Here is a 25499-nt window from a genome sequence, read left to right as displayed (position 1 = left end):
TATTGACGAAGCCATTGAGCCAGAAATGAGCCTCATCGCTGAAGATGGTTTTTCGATTAAAATTCGAATCATTTTCATGTTGTTGCTCAACCCAATTCACAAACATACGACGATTCTGGTGGTTCAGTTCTTGCGTCAGTTTGATCCTGTAAGAATGTAGGCCAAGATTTTTTCGCAAAATTCACCACAACGAAACAACGGTTGAGAACGACCTTTGAGGCTAACTTTTTAGTTGAAATCTAGTATCGAAAATCGGAGAGAATATTTTTAGAAGTTTTATGTAAAGTTCGGGAGACCTTTCTAAGCACGTACATATATGCATTCTAAAATAAATATTTATTAGAAACCTATTTTTGGTGAAACATTAATTAAATACTGATTAAATACATTTTTCCTATACGTATGTATGTTGCGTGGGTGAAAGAATATAAATAGTACTTGTAACGAAAAATAATATAGATATGAGGTCCGGAAAGGGAAGGAAGTTGTTGAGTTTTAAAAACGGCTTAATTCAATTTTAGGTAAAACTACGAAAAACTGCACATGACTTTTGTAGATTTACACCAAGGTAGCTCGTTCCATTGGGTTTTGATTTTCATTACATGTTTCCGTAGAGGTCATCTTATAGACAAGATTTGGATGTTTGCCATACACCATTCTTGGCAATCTCGACCACTATTTCATTGCTCTCAATGGCCTGGCACCCAGTGAAGTGAAGTTGCTTATTTCTGGCAACATTTTCCACTGCTGCCTGCTTCTCAAGACACTTCTGGCCGATATGCGACGTGAGGTCTTGATTGCTGCTTGGCTGTCTACGTGGATATTGACTTTGCAGTTGCTTGCAGGTGCATTAGAGGCTAGCTTCGTGGCTTTCTCAATAGCAAAGACCAGACCTTGAAATATACTGCATTAGTCTGCGATTTTGTATCTTCTTTATTTTCTGTTAGCTTGATACACTTGACCCAGCAACATCCAACGTCTTTGATTCGTTTAAAAAAAAAAAAACGTTTTCGGGAGGTCTAAAAAGTAGGACGCCGTGGTGGCGAAAAATAGTCAAGTCATGATATCCCTTAGTCTTCTTTTAAGATGTTGAACTGGTTGTTATTAACTACATGTAATAGATTTGAGCAGCAGTTGCATCCGCTGCACATCAGAGAAACCAACTAATTGTCCGTACCAAAGATATAACTATTTTTAATCGAAATGATATTAGCTGTCTTCGAATCGCCAAGCTTTACTCTCGAGCCAGTCGAACAAACTATGCCAGATGCTAAAACCAATGTGCAGCATTTGTGGTGCAATCCTGCGCGAACATATCCGCTGATACATGTGCAATAGCGTTAAGATTTTTTATTATTAGAAAAAAAACTTTTCTCGTTAAAAAAATGCTGCAGTAACCCTTTATTTTTGTTTCTGTAAATTGCTATAATCTTTCATATGTCGTTTGAATCATTCACAATAGTCCAACTGATCTAAAATGTGCAAAACAAAACTTGGTAGCATTGGAGTTAGCAGCTATACTAATTATACTAATAGTTCAACTCGATGACTTTCTTATTGAAGTTACATATCGTTTTGTCGACAAGCGAGCAGAAGCGCGCAGAGAAACTGCGAAACGAAGACAGCTATTATAAAGGAATATCAGTTCACCAATTTTTAGTACAACTTTTTATTAGAAATAATATATATACTTGTATATCTACTAATTAAATTTTATTTAAATATTTTTGAGTATTTTTGTAACTTATAAAATATAAAAGCAAAACAAATTATTTAAAAATTAATTTCCATTTTTACAAAAATAATTTCTTAAAACATAATATCACTAACAATTCGCATTGCTTGTATAATATTCAATTGATATATAGAGTAGTGTATAAAATACAATGAGAAACGATTCTGTTAGGTAGACAAATATATAATTAATTACAACGAATATGCAATATTTTGCATAATTATAAAAAATATTATAGAATTCTTTTTTAATTTTAACTTTTTCAATTTTGGCAAATTATTTAAGTTATTTATTGTTTTACAAATAAATGTACTTTTAAATAATACCATACTATTGCATTTTACCCTCTGGTGAAAATTGTTGGGATAGAAAATATGTTAAGCCATAACAAATACTTTTTTGATTCATAATTTGGCATAAACAGCTTTTACTAAAGACTCTACTCACAATTTGCAGCTGAGCACGTGAAAACGCACTTAAAGTAACCGAAAAATGATTTTGGTATTAATTATTTATTGTTGCTTAACAAAAGTATTTATAATATAATATAATAATATTATACTATAGAATTGTAACAAAATTTCAATTTGCACTTCTTTTCAGCTATAGTGTAATAAAAAATCTTTATGTTTTATTTCTACGAATTGACTTCTTGACCATTTATTTTATCTGTATTATTAATAATGATTTGTTTTTGATTTGTGCCATAAACCGATAGTTCGATTAAGTTCAATAAGCGGTTTAACGATCGATAAAATTGTCATCAACGATTGATAATTTTAAATTGAGCTAAAACGAATATTTTCATTTTGATAAATTTGAGAAAAAAGATGTGTTTCTTTGACAAAGTTTGGCAAAGATAAATTTAATAAAATGTAGTCTAATTAATTGACTAAGTATTTGAAATAACTGAAAACTAAATTTCCGAGATGCAGATTCCAATTAAATCTAATTTTTCCTTTTTATTTATATACACTGCAGTCTGTTTGCACAGACTTGTTGCAATCCTCAGTTCCCCAGTTCTCCTCCTTTCATTAATTCACTTTGGCTGGCGCACTTAGAATTCCGTGTGGAAACTGTTTGCCGTGTCTATCATTTTGGAGGTGAGGAAAATCTCCGCATTCTCAGTTAACTGGAAGAGAAAAAGATTTTCAGAAGCAAAATAAATATTTCTAAAAAACATCGTAAGTAGCAATTTGACTTTCACTTTATTCTGCACCACTCCGCTTACCTCGTTCAACGTCAGTCGTCCATCCTTGTTCTCATCACATAAGCTGAATAGTGTTGCCGCCTCTTGCAGCGCATAACGTGGCGTCTTCGGATTTACATAATTCAATAACTCCTCTCTATCCGCCCTGCCATCGTTATTCTTATCAATAATTCGCTTGAATTCCGCCCTTCTCTCCACAACGGTCTGTGAGATGAGCGACTTTCTGCGTAAATCCTCATCATCATCCACATTTACTTCGGAGAACTCATCGATCGTCAACTGATCATCGCCATCCTGATCGAATTGTCGCAGTAAATCATCAACTAATTCCAGTAAATTTGATATACTCGATTCGGGATGTCGAAATGAAAGATACTCATCGATCGTGAGACTAAAGAGATCGGTGCGCGCTGCTTCCGACCAACGTGCCTTGTCGCGCATCATATCCTCGCGCGCTTTTCTATTCAATGCTGTATGCTTTATCTCATTGTGCTCATCAATGTCTGCATCGGTCATGCCGTGTTCTTTGAGAAAGAAAGTGTGATATTCTTCCCATGTGATTAAGCCATCGGCGGGAGATTTGTCCACACGCTGAAATTCGTGTGGATTATTTTGTATCGCCTCCTCAATATGATCCAAGATCTTCTGATTTATGTAAACACCAAGTTCCTGAATTGTCAACTCAGAGTTACCATCCCGATCGGCGCTAAAAGATAAAATGGAGTGAAAGTATAATATATTAGAGCAAAAAGTGCTGAAAGTTATTTAGTTAAGCATATTTTTAAGGATACTGTTATATTACACTTATTTATTTTTAAGAATATACTGAGGTTTTTTGATATTATATCCTAAGACAGACTATACTGATATTAAATATAAGGCCCTATTGCAATCGGTTACGATCACAGAACATAACTTGAGTAATTGCAGAGATATCATGAAGCAAAAGAAAAAAACGTCAACTTCGGTTGCACCGATGTTATAATACCTTTCCTTAGTGCAAAATATTCCTTACAAGAACTTTAATCGGTCAGTTTGAATATCAGTTATATCCAATAGCGATCCGATCCGACCAATTTCGTTTGAGACTGTGCCAAATTTCGCTCCCTGTTCAGTGTATAACAATGAGAATGGTCTGCACCTCCAAAACACTAATTGGTGTGGATTCAGGGCAAATGAAGTCAGTGAAATAATGGACTGCTTTAATTTTTGAGATATAATTGCGGAGGTCAAGAATATTCTTTAAATATTTCAAGCTCCTCACGTATAGCTGTAAACACAACTATTCGTTTTCGGAAAAGGCAAAACAACAGCTGAGAAGTGCCTACATCGCAACGTTAGAATCGAGCACAACACGTCCGGGATAGGATAAATACTGAGAGTTGAAGAGAGAAGCGAGACGCATTTGCAGACCAAACAAAAAGAGAGGCCGAAATGCGTGAATACGAAGAGCTTGACAAGCCGAAAAAGAAATACCGCTATATCTGAACTTGGTATTCCCGCAAAGCTAATATGGTGGAGTAAACTGATGTTGAGCAACGTCAAAAGCTCCGTCAGGACCGGGAAGGACCTCTCCGAGCCGTTCGATACCCTCTGAGGTTTCAAACCAGTATAACTGAGAAGCTACTTCGGTCCTCTCTGGACGAACAAAGATCAAACTCTACAAGTCACTCGTCATCTCAGTCCTGATATATGGTGCAGAGGCATGGATGATGACAACATCTGATGTGCAGGCGTTATGAATTTTCGAGAGAAAAAATTTATGGTCCAACGGCAAATACAAGAGTCGATAGAATGATGAGCTGTACGAGATATACGACGACATTGACATAGTTCAGCGAATTAAAAGACAGCGGCTACGCTGGCTAGGTCATGTCGTCCGTATAGATGAAAACACTCCGGTTCTGAGAAAATTTGACACAGTACCTGCCCGGGGGAAGCGGAGGAAGGCCTTCACTCCGTTGGAAAGACCAGGTGGAGAAGGACCTGGCAACACTTGTAATCTCCAATTGCCCGGGGGAAGCAGAGGAAGGCCTTCACTCCGTTGGAAAGACCAGGTGGAGAAGGACCTGGCTACACTTGTAATCTCCAATTGGTGCTAAACAGCAAAAAGAAAGAACTACTGGCGCGCTGTTGTAAACTCGGCTATAACCGCGTAAGCGGTGTCTGCGCCAATAAAGAAAAAGAACATATGACAATGAAGTAGAAATTACGACAGTTTTATCCAATTACTTTTTTTTGGATCTACTCAACAGGAAAATACTTTGTGACGTCAATTAGCTTTGCTTAAAATATTATGAAAGTTTGACAGTTCGCTTATGACATAGCATGTCAAAATACTCTATTATAATGGAATGAGTATTATCGTACAAATAAGTTTGGGTGATATGGTAACGCTATGTTTTCATTATCAGTATAAAAATTAGTACTATAGACAATAATCATAATGTATTCACATTTTCTTGACTAAATAGATGAAAGGAGCGTAGAAATTTAATGTAGTTCAAAGTGAAGTAAATTAAATGTTTAAATATCGCGATTATATAAAATTACTTAATAACAATATTAGTAAATTTTTGCATTTTCGAGTTTTGCAGATTTTTTATCAATTAACGTAAAGTACCGCTTAAAACTTTTTAATTTAGCCGCTAAAAATAGTTAAAGCTCTGCTTTGCTGACTATCGTCGGGAAACTTTACTGAACCGAAACTGTTTGGAAACTATTTTTAACGATACATACACACATAAACACATATGTATATAAAGACATATATAGGAGTATATACTAGTGAACAAACATTTCTGTAAGTGAAAATATTGTAAGATTATCAGAACTTTTCGGTAAACACGTTGTCTCCTTCACATGAAATTCGTATTAACCCAGTAGATTCCACTACAGAGCACTACTTCGAATAAATTAATAATTACGTTTTATGTCATTGTCCAAAAATGTATTGTCATAAAAGTCTACTGAATGAACTGGTTAAACGTTATCGCCTGAACAGGTACGATTTCTCCAAATTTAAAACCTTTTAAGACTAAGCTACCTAAGATATTTAAAAAAACACACTCGGCCCTGGCCGGCAGGTGCATTGCTGAGAAGGTCGCTCTAAGGCTTACAAAAGCTGAATATATGAAGTGGTTAAAACAAAGTCACGCTGAAATACTCTCCTCCTTCATCTCTGTAAACCTTAACCACAGCGTCACAGAGGTTGGTTGCTGTTTCTCCAATTGCTTACGGACTAGGGGCAGAGAGAAATTGTTGAAGAAGAGGCGCAGTCAGCTTTTTAATGAATTGATTGAAGCTGGAGAGGGGAAGGGGGAAATTGGAGAGAGAGAAATAAGGTTTCCGGCAAGCTTAGCTTCAGGCTACCGAATTACTGTAGTGTTTTTTAGACAGAAGTGGCCGCTATTAACGCAGCAGTAAACTTACTGCTTTTAAGTGCAGCTTCTTACAGAGAATTAAGCATTTACGCAGACCGCAGAACGGCAATAATTCAAGTTATTCAACGAGCGTCTATCCTCACCGAATATATCATTCATTGAAAGATTAGTTTGGGTGCCTGGCCATAGCGGAATTGGTGGAAACTGCAAAGCAAGAGGGGGAGAACGAGTTGGATCTGCGTTGTCATCAAAGGTGCTAGCACTGGTCCTATGGACTTCGCGAGTGTTGGTCAATGTCTAGCTTCTAAGCAACTGCGAGGTCCTTCTGACTTAGAGTAGAGCGTAGGAGACCTACTGAAGTATTTGAGCATTAAAGTATTTCGTCGATTTACGGCGGTCATTTTGATCAATTTTTTAGGAGATTGAGTGACAACAACCGAAAGGTGTTATAAGCTGTCCAAGTTAGATCCCTATTAGGATAAAGCATTTAACCTAGCTTAACTTAATATAGTAGATGATGAATTTTGCTTTTCGTACGCAGTCATAAAGCATGGAAACCATGTTAAAGAAAAGTTGGTCCAAAAAGCTTGAGGAATTTATAGAAAAAGCGATAAAGGTGACACTATTCAAGAATGAATAATATTGAAAGAAAATAATATCCACCATTGCTCTGATTGTGAACCGAATGCGGTACTATGTTTTTACAAGTTTTTTTGCGAGGCATCAATTAAGTTTCCTACTGGGTATTTATCGCTATGTAAGTACACTCTGTCAAGAAAGTATCGGGAATTCTTCATTTCCCCCTCTCATCTCCCGCTTATATGGAAGACAGGTAAATTTTTTTTCCTAGGTTGATACAACTGTCCTTAATTATGATGCCAAAAATTAGTGCAATCTGTCAACCAGTGTGTTTACAGCAGCTGTTTATGTCAGTCGACCGCAGTTGTGTTTGTTGAATTTTAAAATTTAAATCAACGTATTGTTGTTAAATTTTGGACAAACAGTCAACAAATATCATTGAGCAAGCACCGTATTCACCTGATATGGCCCCCTGTGACTTTTTCTTATTCTCCACACTGAAATATCCACTTCGAGGAACACGCTTCGACTCAATTGAAGACATCGAAACATATTCGACGCGAGAGCTGAAGGCCATTCCGGAAAGTGCCTATAAAAAATGTTTAGACGATTGGAAAAAGTGTCGGCACATGTGCATCGCTTCAAATGGATATTAGCTTGAAGGCAATAAAATAAATTTGGATGATGATTGAAAAATGTTCGTTTTATTTATAAATTCCCGATACTTTCTTGACAGGGTGTATGTATGTATGTTTAAAAATAAAATCTTTTATTTGCTTTTTCGTTTTGTAATTTTTGTAACTCTGTGTTCGCATTCCGAAGTTCGATGATTTAAGCGCCTGCGGAAGAGGCTTGCCGCTAAAATCTGACGCTTAAAAAGTTTTGCATTTGCGTTTTAAATGCCGCATTGCAGAGCAGATCGTAGCAAAGATATCTAAGTAAAAGTTATAGCGCAGCATAGCCACAACAAACAAACGTTCAACCATACGTTTGTGTATCTATATATTTACGGTTATGCGCTTATTTGTACTTGTTATGGACCACTTAATTTAGATAACTGTTGCCAAATTTTCTTGATACACAAGCAGTAAAGTAGCAATTTTTTTTATATTGTCTCAGAGCGCATTTAACATTTGCAACTTATGAGTAACAGTAAATTTTACTAATTTGTTTTAAATTACCCTGTAACTGGTTCTGGAACCAGGCACTTATTCAAGTTTAATAGTATTGGAAACGAGAATTAGTATTGAAAAAATAATGTAAATGCTTGAAATCGCATCTAACAAATTTTCAATTTCAAAATTTCAGCTTCAAATTGCTGTTAAAGTTTACTTTTTTTGTTAAATTACCTATCTAAAAACAAGATTTGTTCAATTTCTTGAAAACTTATTTAGTTCTGTTTTCGAAAACCACTATCTATTATCTATTCCAAGAAAAAGACAAGACCCTACATCGCGAAGATTTCTGACCTCTATATAGTATGTAACTTCTATCCCAGACGCAATGATGTGTCTTGACAGAAAAAATAGTTGATATCTGGGCAGATTGCCAGCTTATTGCTTAGTTTGTAACTTTCATTTTGGTGGTTTAATGACTCAGCTCTTATTTTTATTAAATACAAATAGCAGCAAAATGATTCCATTGATGAATATCCGCGTCTGAAAATTTTAGGTTTGTTTGTGTGAATTGCAATTTAACAAAGCGAGATTTGAAACAAGAAAAAAATTAGCTTCACTTGCATTAACTTCACTACTTGGAACGTAGAATACCTCTCAGATATAAAAAAGTTTCCACACAAGAACTTGATTTTGATTGGTCACTTTGTATGACAATTATATGCTATATTGACTCGTTCTGAATAATTTCTTCGGAGATAACACCGTTGCCTTAGACAATAACCCATGTCAAATTCCATGAAGTTATGACTTCAAATAAAATGCCTTGGTCACCCAAATAGCACATTTTTTAGAAAGTGAAGATTTGTTTGCAAAAGTTTATCAGGGATTACTAATTCCAGTTGTCTACGATAAAGTGATTCGAGTGAAAAGGGCCCGTGATAAGCACCGTAGTCCTGAAAAATGACGCATTATGTACAATATGAAGAAATCCGGGAAAACTGTTGTAGAAATTGATGTTTTATTGAATTATTCCCGGAAAATTGTTTATAATGGTTTTAAACGCATAAAAGCTATTGAGATCTATGTTACCAAAAACAAAAAACAACTACTCGTACAACCATTGCGAAAGACAATAATTACTGAAGATAGAGCCATAGTCTGGAAAACTAAGGCCGGCCCTTTTAAGTCTTTATGACAAATAATGCAGGAAATCAATGAAGAATATGGATTAAATATATCACGGAAGACTGTTGGAAGACATTTAAATGAGGCACAACATTTTGGGCGCCTGAGTCGAAAAAAACCACATCTGTCAAAGCGGCACATCCAGAATCGGCTATGTTCAGCGAAATCCCCATGTGTTTAAAGACTTTATTTTTTGGAAAAATTTACTATCGACGGATGAATCGAAAATTAATGAGATGGTTCTGATGGGAAAAGTACTGTTTATCGTCCTAAAGGTAAAAAAAAAGACGATAAAATACGCAGTCGGAAATATGATGATATGGGGTGCCTTTTCCTGGCATGGCAAGGGCCAAATTATTCCCATTAAGGGGAAAATTAATCGGTATTAATATTTAGACATAGTAAGAAACGAAAGAAATGGAACAACTTACTTTCAATGCACGCTCTTTCACTTGACTCTTACGCAGGATAATGACCCTAAGCACACAGCGAAGGTCACAAAGAATTGTCTTAAGAAAGAAAAAAGAAATGTTTCGGATTAGCCAGCGCTAAGTTCTGACCTTAACCGATTAGAAAACTTATGGAGCGATGTTAAACTTTAAATTACTGCTAAACATTTCTAAAATTTTGAGGATTTATGGGAAGGTATTAAGGAAGCTTGGTACTCCATCTCAAAGAAGAGGTAAGAGAAGCTCGTAGAAAATATGGTACGCAGGTATGATGTTGTAATTGAAAGTCAGGAATATAGCATCTATTATTAGAAATGTAAGCATATTGTGGCACCGATTCTTTGATTAAATTTCATCTGATTTTTGCAGGTTTGGTAAAATGTACTATTTGAGTGACCAAGCCATTTTAGAGGGAGTTCAAGTTTTTCAATTAATACTAATTATTTGTGAATTATTATTTGCCTTTTTTTCATTTAAATGGATAAATTAATAACCAAGTAATCATATTTTAAGCTCTTTTTACTTTTTTAAAGATTTTTGTCAATTGTATAAACGCTTGTTGCTTCTTATGACTAAGTGTGCTATTTGCGTGACCATGGCTGTATATTTTACAGGGTCTCGAAGGTTACAAACTTAGTGCAAACTTAATAAACTCTGTTCACATACTTTATTTCATTACTCAAAATAGTAAAATATTAAAAATATTTTCACATTATAAAAACTGAATCTTCTATTCATACTTTTGCAACATGTTGCTACTTATTTTGAACTTATTCGTTTCTTATTTATTGTGGTATCATTTTTCGAACATACCTATTCGACTTCATTTCGAACAGATAACAACAGTCCACACAAAAAGAATGCCAATCAGGGATTGTAAGAGTTATAAGCAAATGATCAAAAACTCAAGTTTAACTCTCTTCAATTCTCATTGCATAAGAGTTATGAAAAACTTACTAATTATTAATAACTATTATACTGTGAGTAATAAATAAGAGTTATGAAATAACTCGCAGCTCTTTGGACTGACGTATGAAACGACTTGGCATTTTACGTCGAGATCTTAAATTGAAAGCGTATAAAATACAGCTTATGCAAGAACTGAAGCCACTCGACCTTTCCAAGTGCCATAGACGCTCTATGGGCTCTGCCATTTCATCCAGAAAAAACAACGATTCGACGTGGTTTGTAGGCCAGTGGAATCAGCGGTCCATATTTCTTCAAAAATGATGTCGGTGAGAGCGTAACCGTCAATGGCGACCGTAATCGCATTACGATAACCGGTGACGGGTGATTTCGGTGACATTTGGTTTCAACAAGACGGCGCCACTTCCCACACATCGCATCAATCAATGGATTTATTGAGAGAACACTTCGGTCAGCAGATAATTTCACGTTTTGAGCCGGTCGATTGGCCACCATGATCGCGTGATATCACACCGTTAGACCTTTTCCCGTGAGGATTTCTATAGTTTAAAGTCTATGCGGACAATCCCGCTTCGATTTAGGCCTTGGAGCAAAATATCCAGTAAATATTCACCATTAAATTTGAAATTTCTGTGTTTTTTCCTTAAAATAGTAGAGAACCTCGAAACGGATCAGCCTTTATTTTATACTAAATCTGGTATCGTTCTCGCAGTAATTTCCGGTGAACGGAAGCGAGAGTACACAGCAGGCGCAGCAGTAAAAATATTTGAACTGCAAGAATAGAAATGCTGCTCCACGTGTCTGGAAAAACTTTCACATTTCGTTATGATGAAAAGGAATCTTTCTAATACTGATCGGAGAAGGCTAAGAGGAAATAAATAACACTAACATTGATTGCTCACCTAAAGCTTGTTTGTATTACTTAGATTTAAGATATATATAGGGTAATATATATATATTTATATCTAATTATAAACGATCGGGATGATAAGACGATTTACGGGTGACTGTCTGTTCGTCCGTCATCTCTCATATATACCACCTATCTAATTTATATCACAATAGAGGACACGTCCACGCTTTACTTTGGGTGATCCATAGATAATACTACTACTATCATCTATATTTTTTCTATTAGTTAGATTATAACTATTAGTTAATGAGATATAGCATTTTTGCGTAGTAACATGGGTTAGTTTACAAAAAAAATTGATCATAAAAGCATTTCGTGTGTTAATAAAGCATTGCTTTTTTAGAGAAAATATTGATGAATTTGGGATCTGCACCAGGGAAACCGTTGAAAAGAGATTTTCTATGTTGGAAAGAGGCGAAATAAGCACCGGGAACAATGGCAGTGGACGCCCTAAAGAGGCGAAAGCTCTGTGCAAAGTGGGTGCCTCGCAAGTTCATAATCTAACAAAAACAACGAATTGCTGATTCTGAGGAGTGTTTGAGTGCTCTTTAATCGCAATAAAACCGAATTTTTGTGTCGGTGTGTGACAATAGAAATAGACATTATAGTGGACTGCACATTATGAACCGGTCTTCAAGCGTGGAAAGACGAAAAAGTCAGCTGGCAAGGTTATAACATCAGTCTTTTGGGTTGCACCTGGTATAATATTCATAGACTGATTACTGAGCCAATTATAATCTATCGCACTGTGTATTTGGTTGCAGTTCTATTCTACTATTCCAAATATTTAACAATTGTATTATTATTATTATTTTAGGAAGGATCAGTTTGACATAGTACGCACATATGTACTTCATCGTTTCCAATGAAATATTTCTCGCTAGAGAGCTCCGATAATAAACGCGTCCGATCGATGCTAAATTCAAAGTGAAGAACCGTGGCCTCCATTAAAGTGCATTATATAAAATATAAGTATAAAAAAATAAGTTGAAGTGTGATTAGAAATACGAAAACACTTTTTCGTCTACCCAATATATTTGTATATAAATATCTCGGACATGAAGCAAAAACGAGTATTGCTACTACGTGAGTCAATGCTCTTTAAAAAAAAGTTAAAAAGATTCCAAATATGATTGTCAAAAATTCTTTTATTGAATGTAGAATGTTGAATTTGTATTCAACTTCTTGCTATGGAGTATAATATAAATATTTGATAAAAGAAATGAAGCTATGAGGATTGCTATAGCTTCGGTGTCGCTGAAAATTACGTTTGTTTTGTTTTTACTGTTTTAGAAAATACAGAAATGTTTAAAGATGACTAAAAAATCGATCTAATACTGAAAAGTAGCTAATTTGCTTTAAATTCTGTTTTCAGTTCGTAATCTCCCACCGTAATCACATGTAATTGATTGAGAGTCTAGCCTCCTTATATTTTCAATTACCTGATTAATGGAATTTGTGACACCCTCTTCGCCACGCTTTATTTCAACAACCCATACTCTTTAATGGCATGTAAAAATATTTTTTTAGCGGCAAAAATGCTCGAAATTCAGGCCTCTAGCCTAGAATACCCCGTGAAATAGATTATTGCAAACTGTTATTCAGCTATTAACTGCAAGCTTTTGACTATTCATTTGTAAGCGCATAATTGCATTTCGGCGCTGATTAAAATATGCTCGTGCGCTTTTAAGGTCATTCGGTGATGCAAAAAAATTTAGTGCGGCACAAGCGCTGGAGGCGACCGGCGCGTTGCGCACGAAAATATCTTTATTATTAACATTTTTAATATTTCCTTTGTATGGCCGTGTTGCAGTTTACAAACTTGCGGCTTTTGTGGAACAAATTAAATTTTAATTCCTTTTAGCATTTAGCGTTTACACGGCAGCTGCATGGGAATTCGAATCAGCGTGGCGCCGTGTGGTGTGAATGGCGAGAGTGTAGAAAATGTAAAATGCAAAAACATAATGGGAATGCTAAAAATGTGGCCGCGGCACGCAAATAATATCTTTATGTATGTATATATTCGAGTACACATGGATTTGATAAGTCTGAATGCGGTTACTCATACGCCGTGTACGCCAAAATTGCGGATTAAAACATCACACCCATACATACGTTGTTGTGAAGCGTTCATATGGCTGTGTTTGTATGTCAGAATGTGCTTCAATTTCCTTGCATAATCACATTTCGCCTGTGTAAGTGTTTATATGTGTGTGTGATGCAAAAACGACATAATAATTATGCGCTCACACCCGCAGTGCAAAGTCGCTGCACTCCATCGCCCCCGCTGTTTGCGTAACTGACTAAATATTGCCAGTTGAATGGCAGTTTGTGTCTATGTGTCTTGGTGTATGTGGCTCTCCGCGTGTGTGTAGAAAACAAAATCACTTTGGGAGTTCGTGTGGCATGTTGTTGTGTGCAACCGCGGAATGTAATAGCAAAAAAAAACCTGGCAACTAACGGGAATGCTAACACACTCACACACTCTCGCAGATGTGCGAGGGAATTTGCGTTCATCGATTTCAGCTCATCCTCAGCGATTTTTAAAGCTGAGCAGAAATGCTTCTCAGTTCTTATTGCCGCTAATTCCCCAGCGTAGTTTTTGTTTTTGTGTTTTTTTTTGGTTCAGCTTGGTATTTGAGGAAGCGATTAAAAAGCGAAATGCGATGACTGAGTGCTGAGTCCACATATTGGGAGTTAAACCTTTTTATTATCAGAGAGATGAATAATAATATTCACTTCGAAATCCATTAATCTAAAGCAGTTGACTGCGGAGAAAATTAAATATTTATTAAAACGTAAAAATACGCACATATATACTAATGTTTAATATGCAGGAAATTCGACCTGGCCTTTTGTATATTAGCGAATACGAAATTCTAAAAATTGCCAAATCTCTTATAATTTGAGAAAGCACATGTAAAGAAAAAATGTAAATTCATATTCAAAAGTTCAGTGTTCGTGGAAGGGAATAACGTGATTACCAATGAAACTATTTAGGATAACTGCTTATGCAACTATCACTCTTCCGCAAGAGTGTTGAGAATATCAGTATTACTGGTTTGTGATGTAGATCATTTTTTGGTACACCTTATAGGTTTTCTGAAATTTGAATTGGTCGAAAGAGACCGGCATAGTAGCAGCCGTAGCATTGGTCAAGAGCTGGGCATGAGTCATCAAAAATTCATTTCAATTTCAATAAAAAAAAACAATAAAAATACCGCAAGACTTTTTTGACAACCCATTATTTCAAATAAATCTTAAGGTTACATGAATATTAGTATCTTTTCACTTCCTCTAACTTTCTCATATAAATTATATATATACTATATATATTTGATATAAGGGAACTGTGGGACGGCATTTTAAGCTCCTCACGTTCAGCTGCAAACGAGAACGGAGCATACTCTTGTAAAACCCCCCAAAGTGATATAGTAACCGATGCCCAGACAACATTAAAATTATGGAGGAAACACTTCTCCAGCCTGCTGAAGGGTAGTAAAAGCATAACGACAGAAGATGGTTCGTTTCATTGCCCGAGCGAGGTTTCCGACAAGGCGAAGGTAAAATCTTTTATACGAGGGTTAGTTCTGTTTTCTCTAGACTGGTTAAGGAAGCGAAGCAAATTGGTCTGCTACTGAACGAGGCAAGATGAAATATCTCCTGTCATCAAACAAACAGATGTCGAACTCGGGACTAGGCTCCCACGTTACTGTTGGCAGTCATAACTTCAAAGTCCTAGATAATTTCGTCTATCTTGGAACCAGCATTAACACTAACAAAAATGTCAGCCTCAAAATCCAACGAAGGATAACTCTTGCCAAGAGGTGCTACTTTGGACTGAGTAGGCAAATGAGAAGTAAAGTCCCCTCTCGACGAGCAAGACCCAAACTCTATAAGTCACTTAATATTTCGGTCCTGCTATATGGTTCAGAGGCATAAACGATGACAACATCTGATGCGTCGACGTTACGAGTTTTCGAGAGAAAGGTTCTGCGAAAGATTTATGGTCCTTTGCGCGTTGGCCACGGCGAATATCGCATTCGATCAAACAATAAGCTGTATGAGATATACGATGACATTGACATAGTTCAGCGAATTGAAGACAGCGGCTACGCTGGCTAAGTCATGTTGTCCGAAAGGACGAAAACACTCCAGCTCTGAAAGTATTCGACGCTGTACCCGCCGGGGGAAGCAGAGGAAGAGGAAGACCTCCACTCTGTTGGAAAGACCTGGGCGAGAAGGTCCTGGCTCTACTTGAAATCTCTAATTGGCGCCAAGTAGCGAAAAGAAGAAACGACTGACGCGCTGTAGTTAATTCGGCTTTAACCGCATAAGCGTTGTTTACGCCATTAAAGAAGAAGAAGATACGCACGACGTATCATAAAAAACCGAACCGAACACATAATATAAAAAAAAGCGAAACAGCTACAGCATTGAAAAAGAGTTCAATCGTAATTAGAGATGAGTGCATGCTATGTTTTACAACAATTTAATAAAAATATGCGTCAGTGGAGCCACGGGTGCAGACCTAGTGGAGTAATAAAATTGCCAGAGGCTGTTCCTGTCAGTATCTTCGAACTTCTCTTTTTTATACTCTCGCAAGAAAGTTGCTAAGGAGAGTATTATAGTTTTGTTCACATAACGGTTGTTTGAAAGTCCTTAAACTAAAAGAGTTAGATATAGGGTTAGGATATACCAAAGTGATCAGGGTGACGAGTCTGTCTGTCCGTCCGTCCGTCTGTCCGCCCGTCCGTGCAAGATGTAACTTGAGTAAAAATTGAGATATCATGATGAAACTTGGTACACGTATTTCTTGGCTCCATAAGAAGGTTAAGTTCGAAGATGGGCAAAATCGGCCTTCTGCCACGCCCACAAAATGACGGAAACCGAAAACTTATAAAGCCATACATAAAGATATTAAAGTGAAATTTGGCACAAAGAATCGCATTAAGGACGGGCATATTTGGAAGTAATTTTTTTGGAAAAGTGGGCATGGCCCCGCCCCCTCCTAAGTTTTTTGTACATTTCTCGGAAACTAATATAGCTATGTCAGCCAAACTCTATTGAGTCGTTTCTTCAGGCATTTCCATATACAGTTCAAAAATAGAAGAAATCGGATAATAACCACGCCCACCTCCCATACAAAGGTTATGTTGAAAATCACTAAAAGTGCGTTAACGGACTAACAAAAAACGTCAGAAACACTAAATTTTACGGAATAAATGGCAGAAGGAAGCTGCACCCAGGCTTTTTTTAAAAATTGAAAATGGGCGTGGCGTCGCCCACTTATGGACCAAAAACCATATCTCAGGAACTACTATACCGATTTCAATGAAATTCGGTATATAATATTTACTTAACACCCTGATAACATGTACGAAATATGGGTGAAATCGGTTTACAACAACGCTATTTTGAATTCCATCTGATGCCTTCTCTGTATAATATATAAAATAAATAAAATAAAACTTTACACAAATGCGGTATTTGAGCTGAGGTATCCCTTGTGGAAAAATTGTCGTGATCGGACTATAACTTTTCAAGGTCCCTGATATCGAATACGAAGAACTCAGTGCCTAACCTAACCTAACCTAATTTTTCACCGAAAATATCGGTAAATCTCTCAGATATTTTCATGTAATTCAGAGGGCATCATTTTTATACTCTCGCAATAAAGTTGCTAATAACGGTATCTCGATTATCACTTTATCATGCGAGAGTATAAAATGTTCGGTGACACCCGAACTTAGCCCTTCCTTACTTGTCTATAATACAAATGTGGAACATTCTTATTTTCTACAACCTTAACTCTCATCTTAAAAACTTCTAACTTAGCAGAGTTGGTAGACAAGTTTTTGACTTCATAAAAGAAGAGGCGAACATAATTATTTATGTGTAATTGTGTTTAATTTATGTGTATCAAGGATGGTTAGACAAGATTATGTAAACACAAAAAAATGCTTTTCAAATTGTCAGTGCAAGCAATATTGCTTTGAACCAGAGAAGGCTATAGCAGAGATTGTTGGTGCTAGTACTTGTACCACCTACGGTATGGATAAAAAATAAATGCGGTAATTTAATGTATTAATGCATAAGAAGAACTTAACTTTTGGAGTTTTTTCTTTAAAAGAACATCCATTCATATGGAAGCCTAAAATGAGAGTTCTTATGACCTGCTTATCATCATCTGCTTAATCTCCATATTACTCATCCAGCCATTTTAATGTGGTGTAAGTGCGTTTGTCTATCCTCTAACGAAATGGCAGTCTAATCCAAACTTAACCTAATGAAAGAACATTCGTAAATTTCTAGGCCGTAGCCTGTGCATTGAAACCACTCCAGTTGTGCTATTCCACATTGCTCATTAGCGCTTGCTTAAAACCACCAAAACTCTGCACAACAATTTATACGGATTTAGTTATTTCGCCCTCATACTAATGAAGGCATTTAGTGACCATTAATTATTTTTTCTCCCACACTGCCCACCGTGTCATTGGGGGATAGGCAAGCAAATAAAAATAAAAGAGGAAAAGAAGAAATATTGCGCGCTGAATGCCTCGCCTTCGTGTTAATGCTTCGTGCACGTTTATCTACATAGATATGCTTAAGGATATGGATCCCCACAAGGAGGTACTTACCGTTTGAATGCTTTCTCGAGAATTTGTTTCTCGTTGACGGAGCTCGCTGCTAAAATAACAGTTTCCGGTTCGCTAGGTTTACCGCCTTGCCGCGCGCCACCCACGCTCACACCACCGCCGGCCGCGTTGTTAACCACAACGGCAGCAACACGCGCCGCTGTACTCTTCTCACTGCCCGCTCGCTTCGCCAGCCCATTGCCAGCACCACTTAAGCGCTGCTGGGCATTTTGTTGTTGAAATGTTGTGGCCAACACAGCTTCCGGCGGTGTTTTCAGCACATTATTTCCGTTCGCTGCGCTCGACTGCTCGTGCAACGCCGCCGAAACTGCCACCTTCTCGGCCACACTCTTTTGTCCGCTTCGCTGTAGCGCTTCTTTTGTTAGCCTACTTTGTTGTTGTATTGCTGCTTTCGCTTCTATTGGATATTTGTTTGAGTATTCCAGCATTTGTTGTGGCAGCGCGCCTGCCTGTTGTGCCGCTCCGCCATCGCCGCTCCCCGCCCGCGATTTGAGCGTGTGCTGCAGTTTGTATGTGGTGCTGTGCAGTATCAGTCCAATGAAGAACATGTAGAAGAGTATGGCACAAATGGTGGACCAGCGCAGCCAGCGGAAAGTCTTGCTGAGTTTGCTGACAAGTGGTGACATTGTCAATGTGCTATTGTTTTTGCTACTCTGATGTTGTTGTTGTTGGAAGTGGCTGACCGCACGGTTTGCTCGCCGCTCAGCGACTGATATGGAACGTAGCAGCGGTGGTGATATTGTTGTTGTTTTTGTTGTTGCTGCAGCTGTTGCAACAGTTTGTAGCACTTCACTTGTTTTATCTGGGAAATTTGTGAAATTTTTAATTATTTTTCTCGTCTTTGTGCGCTTTGCGCATTCTTTATTGTAATCGCTTGCGAGCCTAGCCGCAGCAGGACGCTGCTGGAGCCTTATTATTTGTTGTTATATTTTTATTGTGCTCTTTTTGTGTCACTTCACCATTATTTTGGTTGTTGTTGTTCGTCAACGCTTTTGCAAAGTTAGTGACAAAGCTGTCACTGTCACTCTCGCTGTGGCGCTCTGACTGTTTTGCAGTCGCTTTTAATATCGGCGCACTTCTTTTATTTTGTATGTATTTGTTGTTGTTGTGTGTTTTTGTGCGTGAACCCTGAAAAAGATGTTGCTTTGTGAAAAATGTGATTTATGGCGGAAAGAAAATCACAAAAGCCACAGCAATCACTTTAACAAAAACTTCCAAAAATCACAAAAAGTTCTCTTTCGTGCCGCATGAGTTGTTAGTGTTGTTTGTGCCACAATTGTTCGCATGTAGTACGGGTTTTCAGTTATTTGACCGCCACTTGTTACAGCATTTATCCTTTTTTTAACATTTTACTTTTTCACAATTTCTGTTGTTGTTTGTGTTGTTGAAATCCAATAAGCTTTTACTTTAGAATTTATTTCCTCTTTATTTTTCAATATGTGGCAAGTTAGGGTACAACAGATCAAAGGCCTCAGTGTATAATTTTATCTTCCATTTTTTTTAAGAGTCTAAAAAGTTTTTTTTATTTTTTCCTGTTTGTTTTTTAGTTTAAACCAACAAGCGGACGAACCTCATCAGTACCTACTGTTCGAAATCCAAATGCAGCTATTTTGTTTATTTACTGAAACTTGAACTTATTTTTTCGATATAGAGTATCTAGAGTCTATACTGGTGTAGAGGAGCCATTCGCAAGAGGTCGGGTCTCTCACCGAAAGTGATCATGTTCTGTGGAGTCTTTACGAGGTGTGTTCAAAAAATATTGCGACAGTTTGCTGATAGTTTTCTTCGATTGCAGGGGCGTGGTGCATCATGAGTTCTTGCCACAGGGAAGAACGGTCAATAAGGAATATTACCTGCAAGTTATGCGCAATTTGCGCGAAGCAATCCGCCAGAAACGCCCGGATTTGTGTAAGAACAAAAATTGGTTTTTGCACCACGATAACGCCCCTGCTCACACATCATTGCTTGTGCGCGACTTTTTGGCCAAAAACAACACACTAATGATGCCGCAACCACCGTATTCCCCAGATCTGGCCCCCTGTGACTTTTTCTTGTTCCCTAAACTGAAGGGGCCCATGAAAGGACGACGTTACGCTTCTCTTGACGAAATAAAGACAGCATCGAAGGAGGGCCTGAAGAAGATAAAAAGAAAATGATCTTTTGAAGTGCTTCGAAGATTGGAAAAACCGTTGGCACAAGGGGATTACTTTGAAGGGGACAAAATAGATATTCATGAATAAATAAATAATTTTTGAAAAAACACAAAATTCGCGATACTTTTTGAACACACCTCGTATGTGGTGGAGAGCTCTGGAAAATACTAAACTTGCAAAGAAACTCGACAGCGTTCAACGGGTAGCGCTCATCAGCATGTGTCGTGCACTATTCCAGCCATAGAAATTAACGCCATTTTGAACTTAGTGCCCGTAGGCATTGCCGGAAGGTATATGGCTGTGAAAGTGGCTATTAGACTCAGAGAATTTGTGTCCTCAAACACTTTTACTTCATACTGGTTCACTTAGATCATGGAGTCGCTAAACCGAACGGCGGCTCCTTCTTTGCCCATATAACGATGGTGAAGCTATGGATGGGAAGAAGCCGTTGGAGGAGAGGGGCATCTTTACGGATACGTCAAAGCTTGGAGAAGGAGTTCTCTATTAACTCCAGTTTCAGACTTCCTGACATTGTAGTGTTTTCTAAGCCGAGGTTGCAGTTATTAAGGTAGCAGTAGATCTGCTCGCTCCGGAGTGCAGCTAGTCCACGTGCGATTTTCTATCCAAACTTAATCTCTATGGAATAATTTATCAAACTGTGGTTGGTTGGTTAAAAGTGAGACACGAGAGCGCCAGACCGCGGTCGGCTGCACTAATGCCATTATTGGACACATTGTGACCCCGGGTGGTAACCAAATTAAGCCTTATCCAAAAATTAAGAGGATTTGGTAAAAAGGATGATTTTTCCCACCCCAGTTGTCCAAAGTCTTATAAGTTGTAGCCTTTTGACCCTAGAAGATATCCCGTCTCAGCCGGCTGACGGCAAAGCATTCCCAAAGATAATGTTCCAGCGCCTCATCATCCTCTAGGCAAGTTCTGCATTCAGCCGAATCCACTCTTCCAATTTTCTAAAGCTGGGATCTTAAGGGTAGTTTCCTTTTAATGACTCCTACAATATATCTGTGTTCTGTTTTGCCTAGAAGTATAACCTTTTTGGTCTGTTAACAATCAAGACTGCGTTGCTACTGTTCTAAGATCTGAGAAGTTCCTCTACGGTACATTACTTTAAGCAACCCTTGAAGGAACTGATTGGTCTGGAGCAGCTTAGGTGAATAATGATGATATTAACCGAGTTAACCACTAAGAGTACAGTTATTAATTGCTGTAATAACCTAACACAGTCAAACATAGTATAGGTGATACTGCTGACCTTAATTGCCACCTGGTTGTCCACTGGAAGGTTTATAGACTTAGTGGTGTCGCTTGGTACCTTCTGTAATACCAAAAATTTCGGGCTGAAAAACTTTGTAGTTATTTAGTTTGAAGCTATGGATTAATACAAAAGAAGTTCGAAATCACAAACTGATGCATTTCTTTTTCAGTTACACTCCCAAAAAAGTAATGGGACAAAACAAGTTGGGCTACCTCATGTCACTGTTAGGCTGTCGCAGGTGCTCTTAAACACACGCAAGAAATGCTTCATTGTTGCACAGGTGCTCAAGTGCTGATAATTTAAGGGAACACATTTTATGAACCAAAAAAAAAAAATAATTGGGCTCAGTTTTATTTATGTTAATTATTATTACGTTCTGAGTAGACTAATGCCTTGTTCAATAATTTTCGACTAGCAGAATAAAAAATTTAGTAGTTTTGTTCACCTAATAGTTAAATGTAACTCCTAAAAATAATCTAGATAGGTCGGGTTGCTCTTTCAAGTTGGTCGCCTTGTCGTGGCGAAGGGGCTTAAGTAAGAGTAAAGTGTGCATCCCAAAGGAGACGCATTCTAATCTTACGAACCTCATAATTCGCACAATAGTGATATGGATGAATAAACCCAAGGTTTTACGCCAATCTCCTATTGTGGAAGTATGGGGATACCCGCACCAACCCCACCCTAAGCCAAGGTGTCGAGGTATCCGTGCCGAGGGCTAAATGGTCAGCGGGTGGTAATAAATAGCTGATCGCGAACCGTCCTTTCCGATGCCCGGGTGAGGTCGGAGGTATAAAAGCCTTCTCTCCGCATATCGGCTTTGCGTACGAGTGACCAACCCTTTCCGGCTTACTCGTGAGACCAAAATGAACGAAAACAATAACGCAATAACAACCAAATTGACGACCACATCGACGACTAAGGACATGAATTACAGGAATCCCATTACGGAATCCGAAGAGGACGAATTACTCGCCTCCAGCCAGGAGATGAGTAAGAGGACTGCCGGACATACCAACCAAAGTATACCGGTAGATACAGCAGTGAAAACAGCAGATTTAAGGGAGGAAGCGTCCACTTCCAAAGCTGCTATGAGCATCAACCAAAGTGCACTGGCAGCTAAAGAAGAAAACAAAAAGAAGTGCAAGAAATCCCAGAATCAGCTGAGGAAAAACCGGTACCAGAGGGCAGTATTAATACTAAGGAAGATAGCCAAAGACCAGGCAGCCGGTACCCCAGTTGATGAGGCAGAAACAAAGCGCCTCAAAACAATAGTAGAGGAATATGTAAGCTACCTAAAAAGGAAGCAATCAGAACCTCTAGAAGAGAGCAAACAAGAGAGCATTTCACAAAAAAAGGAATCGCTCTATCACAGAAATACCAGAAACTCTGGCCAAAAAACCTAGGCGGAATGAAGGTGATCACAGCAGCACAACAACGACAAGGCATTTCTGCGATGTAGCTCGGGATAGCCTGCAAGTGGCCATCATATTCTCAGAGGAGCAAGGCAAAAAACTCCTCAGGTGCATAAAGCTGCAGAACAAATCTATACCTGGTATAGATGAGTGGCAGCTGATCAAGGAGGAAAAAGCGAATAAAGCAAGTAGACCAATACTGGTGGCCATATACGATGAGTCCATTGAGGCTCTCAAGAAAATTGACTACAAAATTAGCATCGGAATTCGCAAGGCCAGACTAAAAATCTTCCAAGGCGACAAAGCGGCTGACGAAGACGACACGGAAGAGGTCGACGACGCCAGCCAGTTGCTAAGGATTGTGGGCATCGAAGAAACCCGAGATGCCCAATAACTTAAGATGCGTGTAGATAAACCTGCAGCACTCGAAGAGTGCTACAGCGAATCTGACAACCCTCATGAACGAGGGGGCATAGACATCAGCCTAGTACAGGAGCCCTGGGTCAATGAAGATACCATTAAAGGGCTAAACAGCAGCAACTATAACCTGTTTTACACACGGAGCAGAGGTAAACCTAGGGCATGCATTCTTATCAATAGAAGTATATATGCATTTCTTTGTCCTAATTACAGCACAGCAGATATCACAGTGGTGGAACAGAAGGAAAAGCCCTTCTTCTTGGTCTCGGCCTACTTGGCCCATGATGAAGACATACCACCGGCCCCGCTCACCAGACTAGTAGAGGAGATCAGGAAGGAAGATGTCCTGATAGGGTGTGATGCTAACGCAAGGCACACCGTATGGGGTAGCTTCAGTATAAACCAGAGGTGAGTCACTCTTTCAGTACGAGTATATTCTGAATAGCAATCTAAGTATATGCAACAAGGGGATAAGCGACGAGTTGGCAAAGGCAGGAGCTTTCCTCAGCTGAATCCGAGGCGGAGCCAAGCCCGCCCGGATCGATCAAAGGAGAGATCAATAGACAATTTCAACAAGTTGCAAATAACAGGTGGAAAAACATTACAAAATGCGTCATAACTAAACAATTATGGCCAACATATGACAGGAAAAGAACCAACGACTTATTAAATAGGTCAAGAAAAAGCATCTACAGAGTAACAGCTACCACAACAGGGCACTGGCCATTTGGGGAACATGCGTCCAAAATGGGTATGCCCTACAACGACATCTGCCGAGGCTGCGGAGTAGCAGGGAACAAGGAAACAATTTTCCACTTTCTCAGTGAATGCCCAGCTCTAGCACAGATCTGACACAAAAACCTTGGAATCCATCCAGCACCAAAAATTGAATGGATTTCGACTAAAAGCATATCAGACATAAGTAGTTTCATCGAAACCTCAAAATGGTTTGAGAGAGAAGGTGAAACGTAATAGCAGATACAGGAGGTTCTACGAATAGTGTATCAAAATGGCACATCAAGTGCTAATTGAGCCCGATAGAGCTGCACTCCTACCTACCTACCTACCTATGTAGGTAGGGTTAGGTGGGCCAATAAGTCACGCATAGACCAGTTTTGATCCTCTGCGGTACCAGATGTAGTTCAGTTGCTAGGTCCAAGAGGAGTTGTCATCCTTTAGGATGCCTGCGCTTGACGTGAATTTTAACAAAGTCTACGACCTCACTATTGATACTTCCTCCAGTGTATCATATGGTGGGGACCTCAGATGCTTACAGCGTAGTCTTGCCAATGTGGGACAAGTGCACAAGAGTTACTCCTTTGTTTCCTTGGTGCCCTGCTCTAGACATTTCCTGCAGTTTTCTCGATCTGTCAGCCCCATCCTGCGGGCATCAGTTAGCATTCCCATCAACTACCTACAGTCTCTTCTCTTCGAGTTTAAAAGATATAGGGTTATGTATATCAAAACCATCAGAATGTTGAGGCGAATTGATTTCGATATATCTGTATGTTCATCCGTATGACTATGCAAACGATATCTTGATTAAAAATTTGGAAATATTGATGTAGCTTGTGATGGGTAGAAACGGTTCGTTGCTACTTTCGTAAAATGGTTGTATTGAAAAAGATTTGTAAAAACATAATAATTCACTTAAACGTTGTGCCTAATTAAACTATAGAGCTCGACTTTAATAAAAGATAATGACGCTTATTTTATAACGAGCGTAGTGCCGCTGCTTTCTGCAGAAACTTTGATGTTGAACCTTAAGTTTACATGCCTTTACGAGAGATACCTTAAAATTATGGCCGAAATCGAACTTTACTTTAAGCACTAAAGCAGAGTTTTAGGAATATTATTTCAAATTTTACTCAAATTAGTTTATAACTGAAAAAAGTAATGTTATTTTTTCCCAATCTATTCCAATACCAGATTTTTCTTATGCTAAATTGTTAACTCTTGACCAGTCACCATATAAAATTTAAGTAAATGAAGTCGAAAACGAAGAATGTAAACTAATCGTTGTTGTTAAGAAATGTGCCAAATATATATACCAACCCCTAACAAAACTATTTAACTCATCTCT

At 38.1% G+C, this 25499-nt stretch overlaps 1 protein-coding gene across 2 annotated transcripts in view; it reads right to left on the bottom strand.

Annotated features, from left to right (window-relative positions):
• Positions 1-2428: 2428 nt before the first annotated feature.
• Positions 2429-25499, bottom strand: part of LOC120779375 (45 kDa calcium-binding protein) — a 70489-nt gene continuing 47418 nt past the window's right edge. For both annotated transcript variants that reach the window (XM_040111573.1, XM_040111576.1), the window contains 3 exons: positions 18141-19286; positions 2967-3651; positions 2429-2867 (listed from right to left, as the gene is read on the bottom strand). In XM_040111573.1, the coding sequence (XP_039967507.1) occupies positions 2793-2867; positions 2967-3651; positions 18141-18784 (1404 nt within the window). In that variant the 5' untranslated portion in view covers positions 18785-19286 and the 3' untranslated portion in view covers positions 2429-2792. The remainder of the gene's footprint in view (positions 2868-2966; positions 3652-18140; positions 19287-25499) is intronic.

Source organism: Bactrocera tryoni, chromosome 1, assembly GCF_016617805.1.
Source record: "Bactrocera tryoni isolate S06 chromosome 1, CSIRO_BtryS06_freeze2, whole genome shotgun sequence".
NCBI lineage: Eukaryota > Metazoa > Arthropoda > Insecta > Diptera > Tephritidae > Bactrocera > Bactrocera tryoni.
Note: the sequence above shows the minus strand (reverse complement) of the source record. Positions and strands in the feature narration are given on the sequence as shown.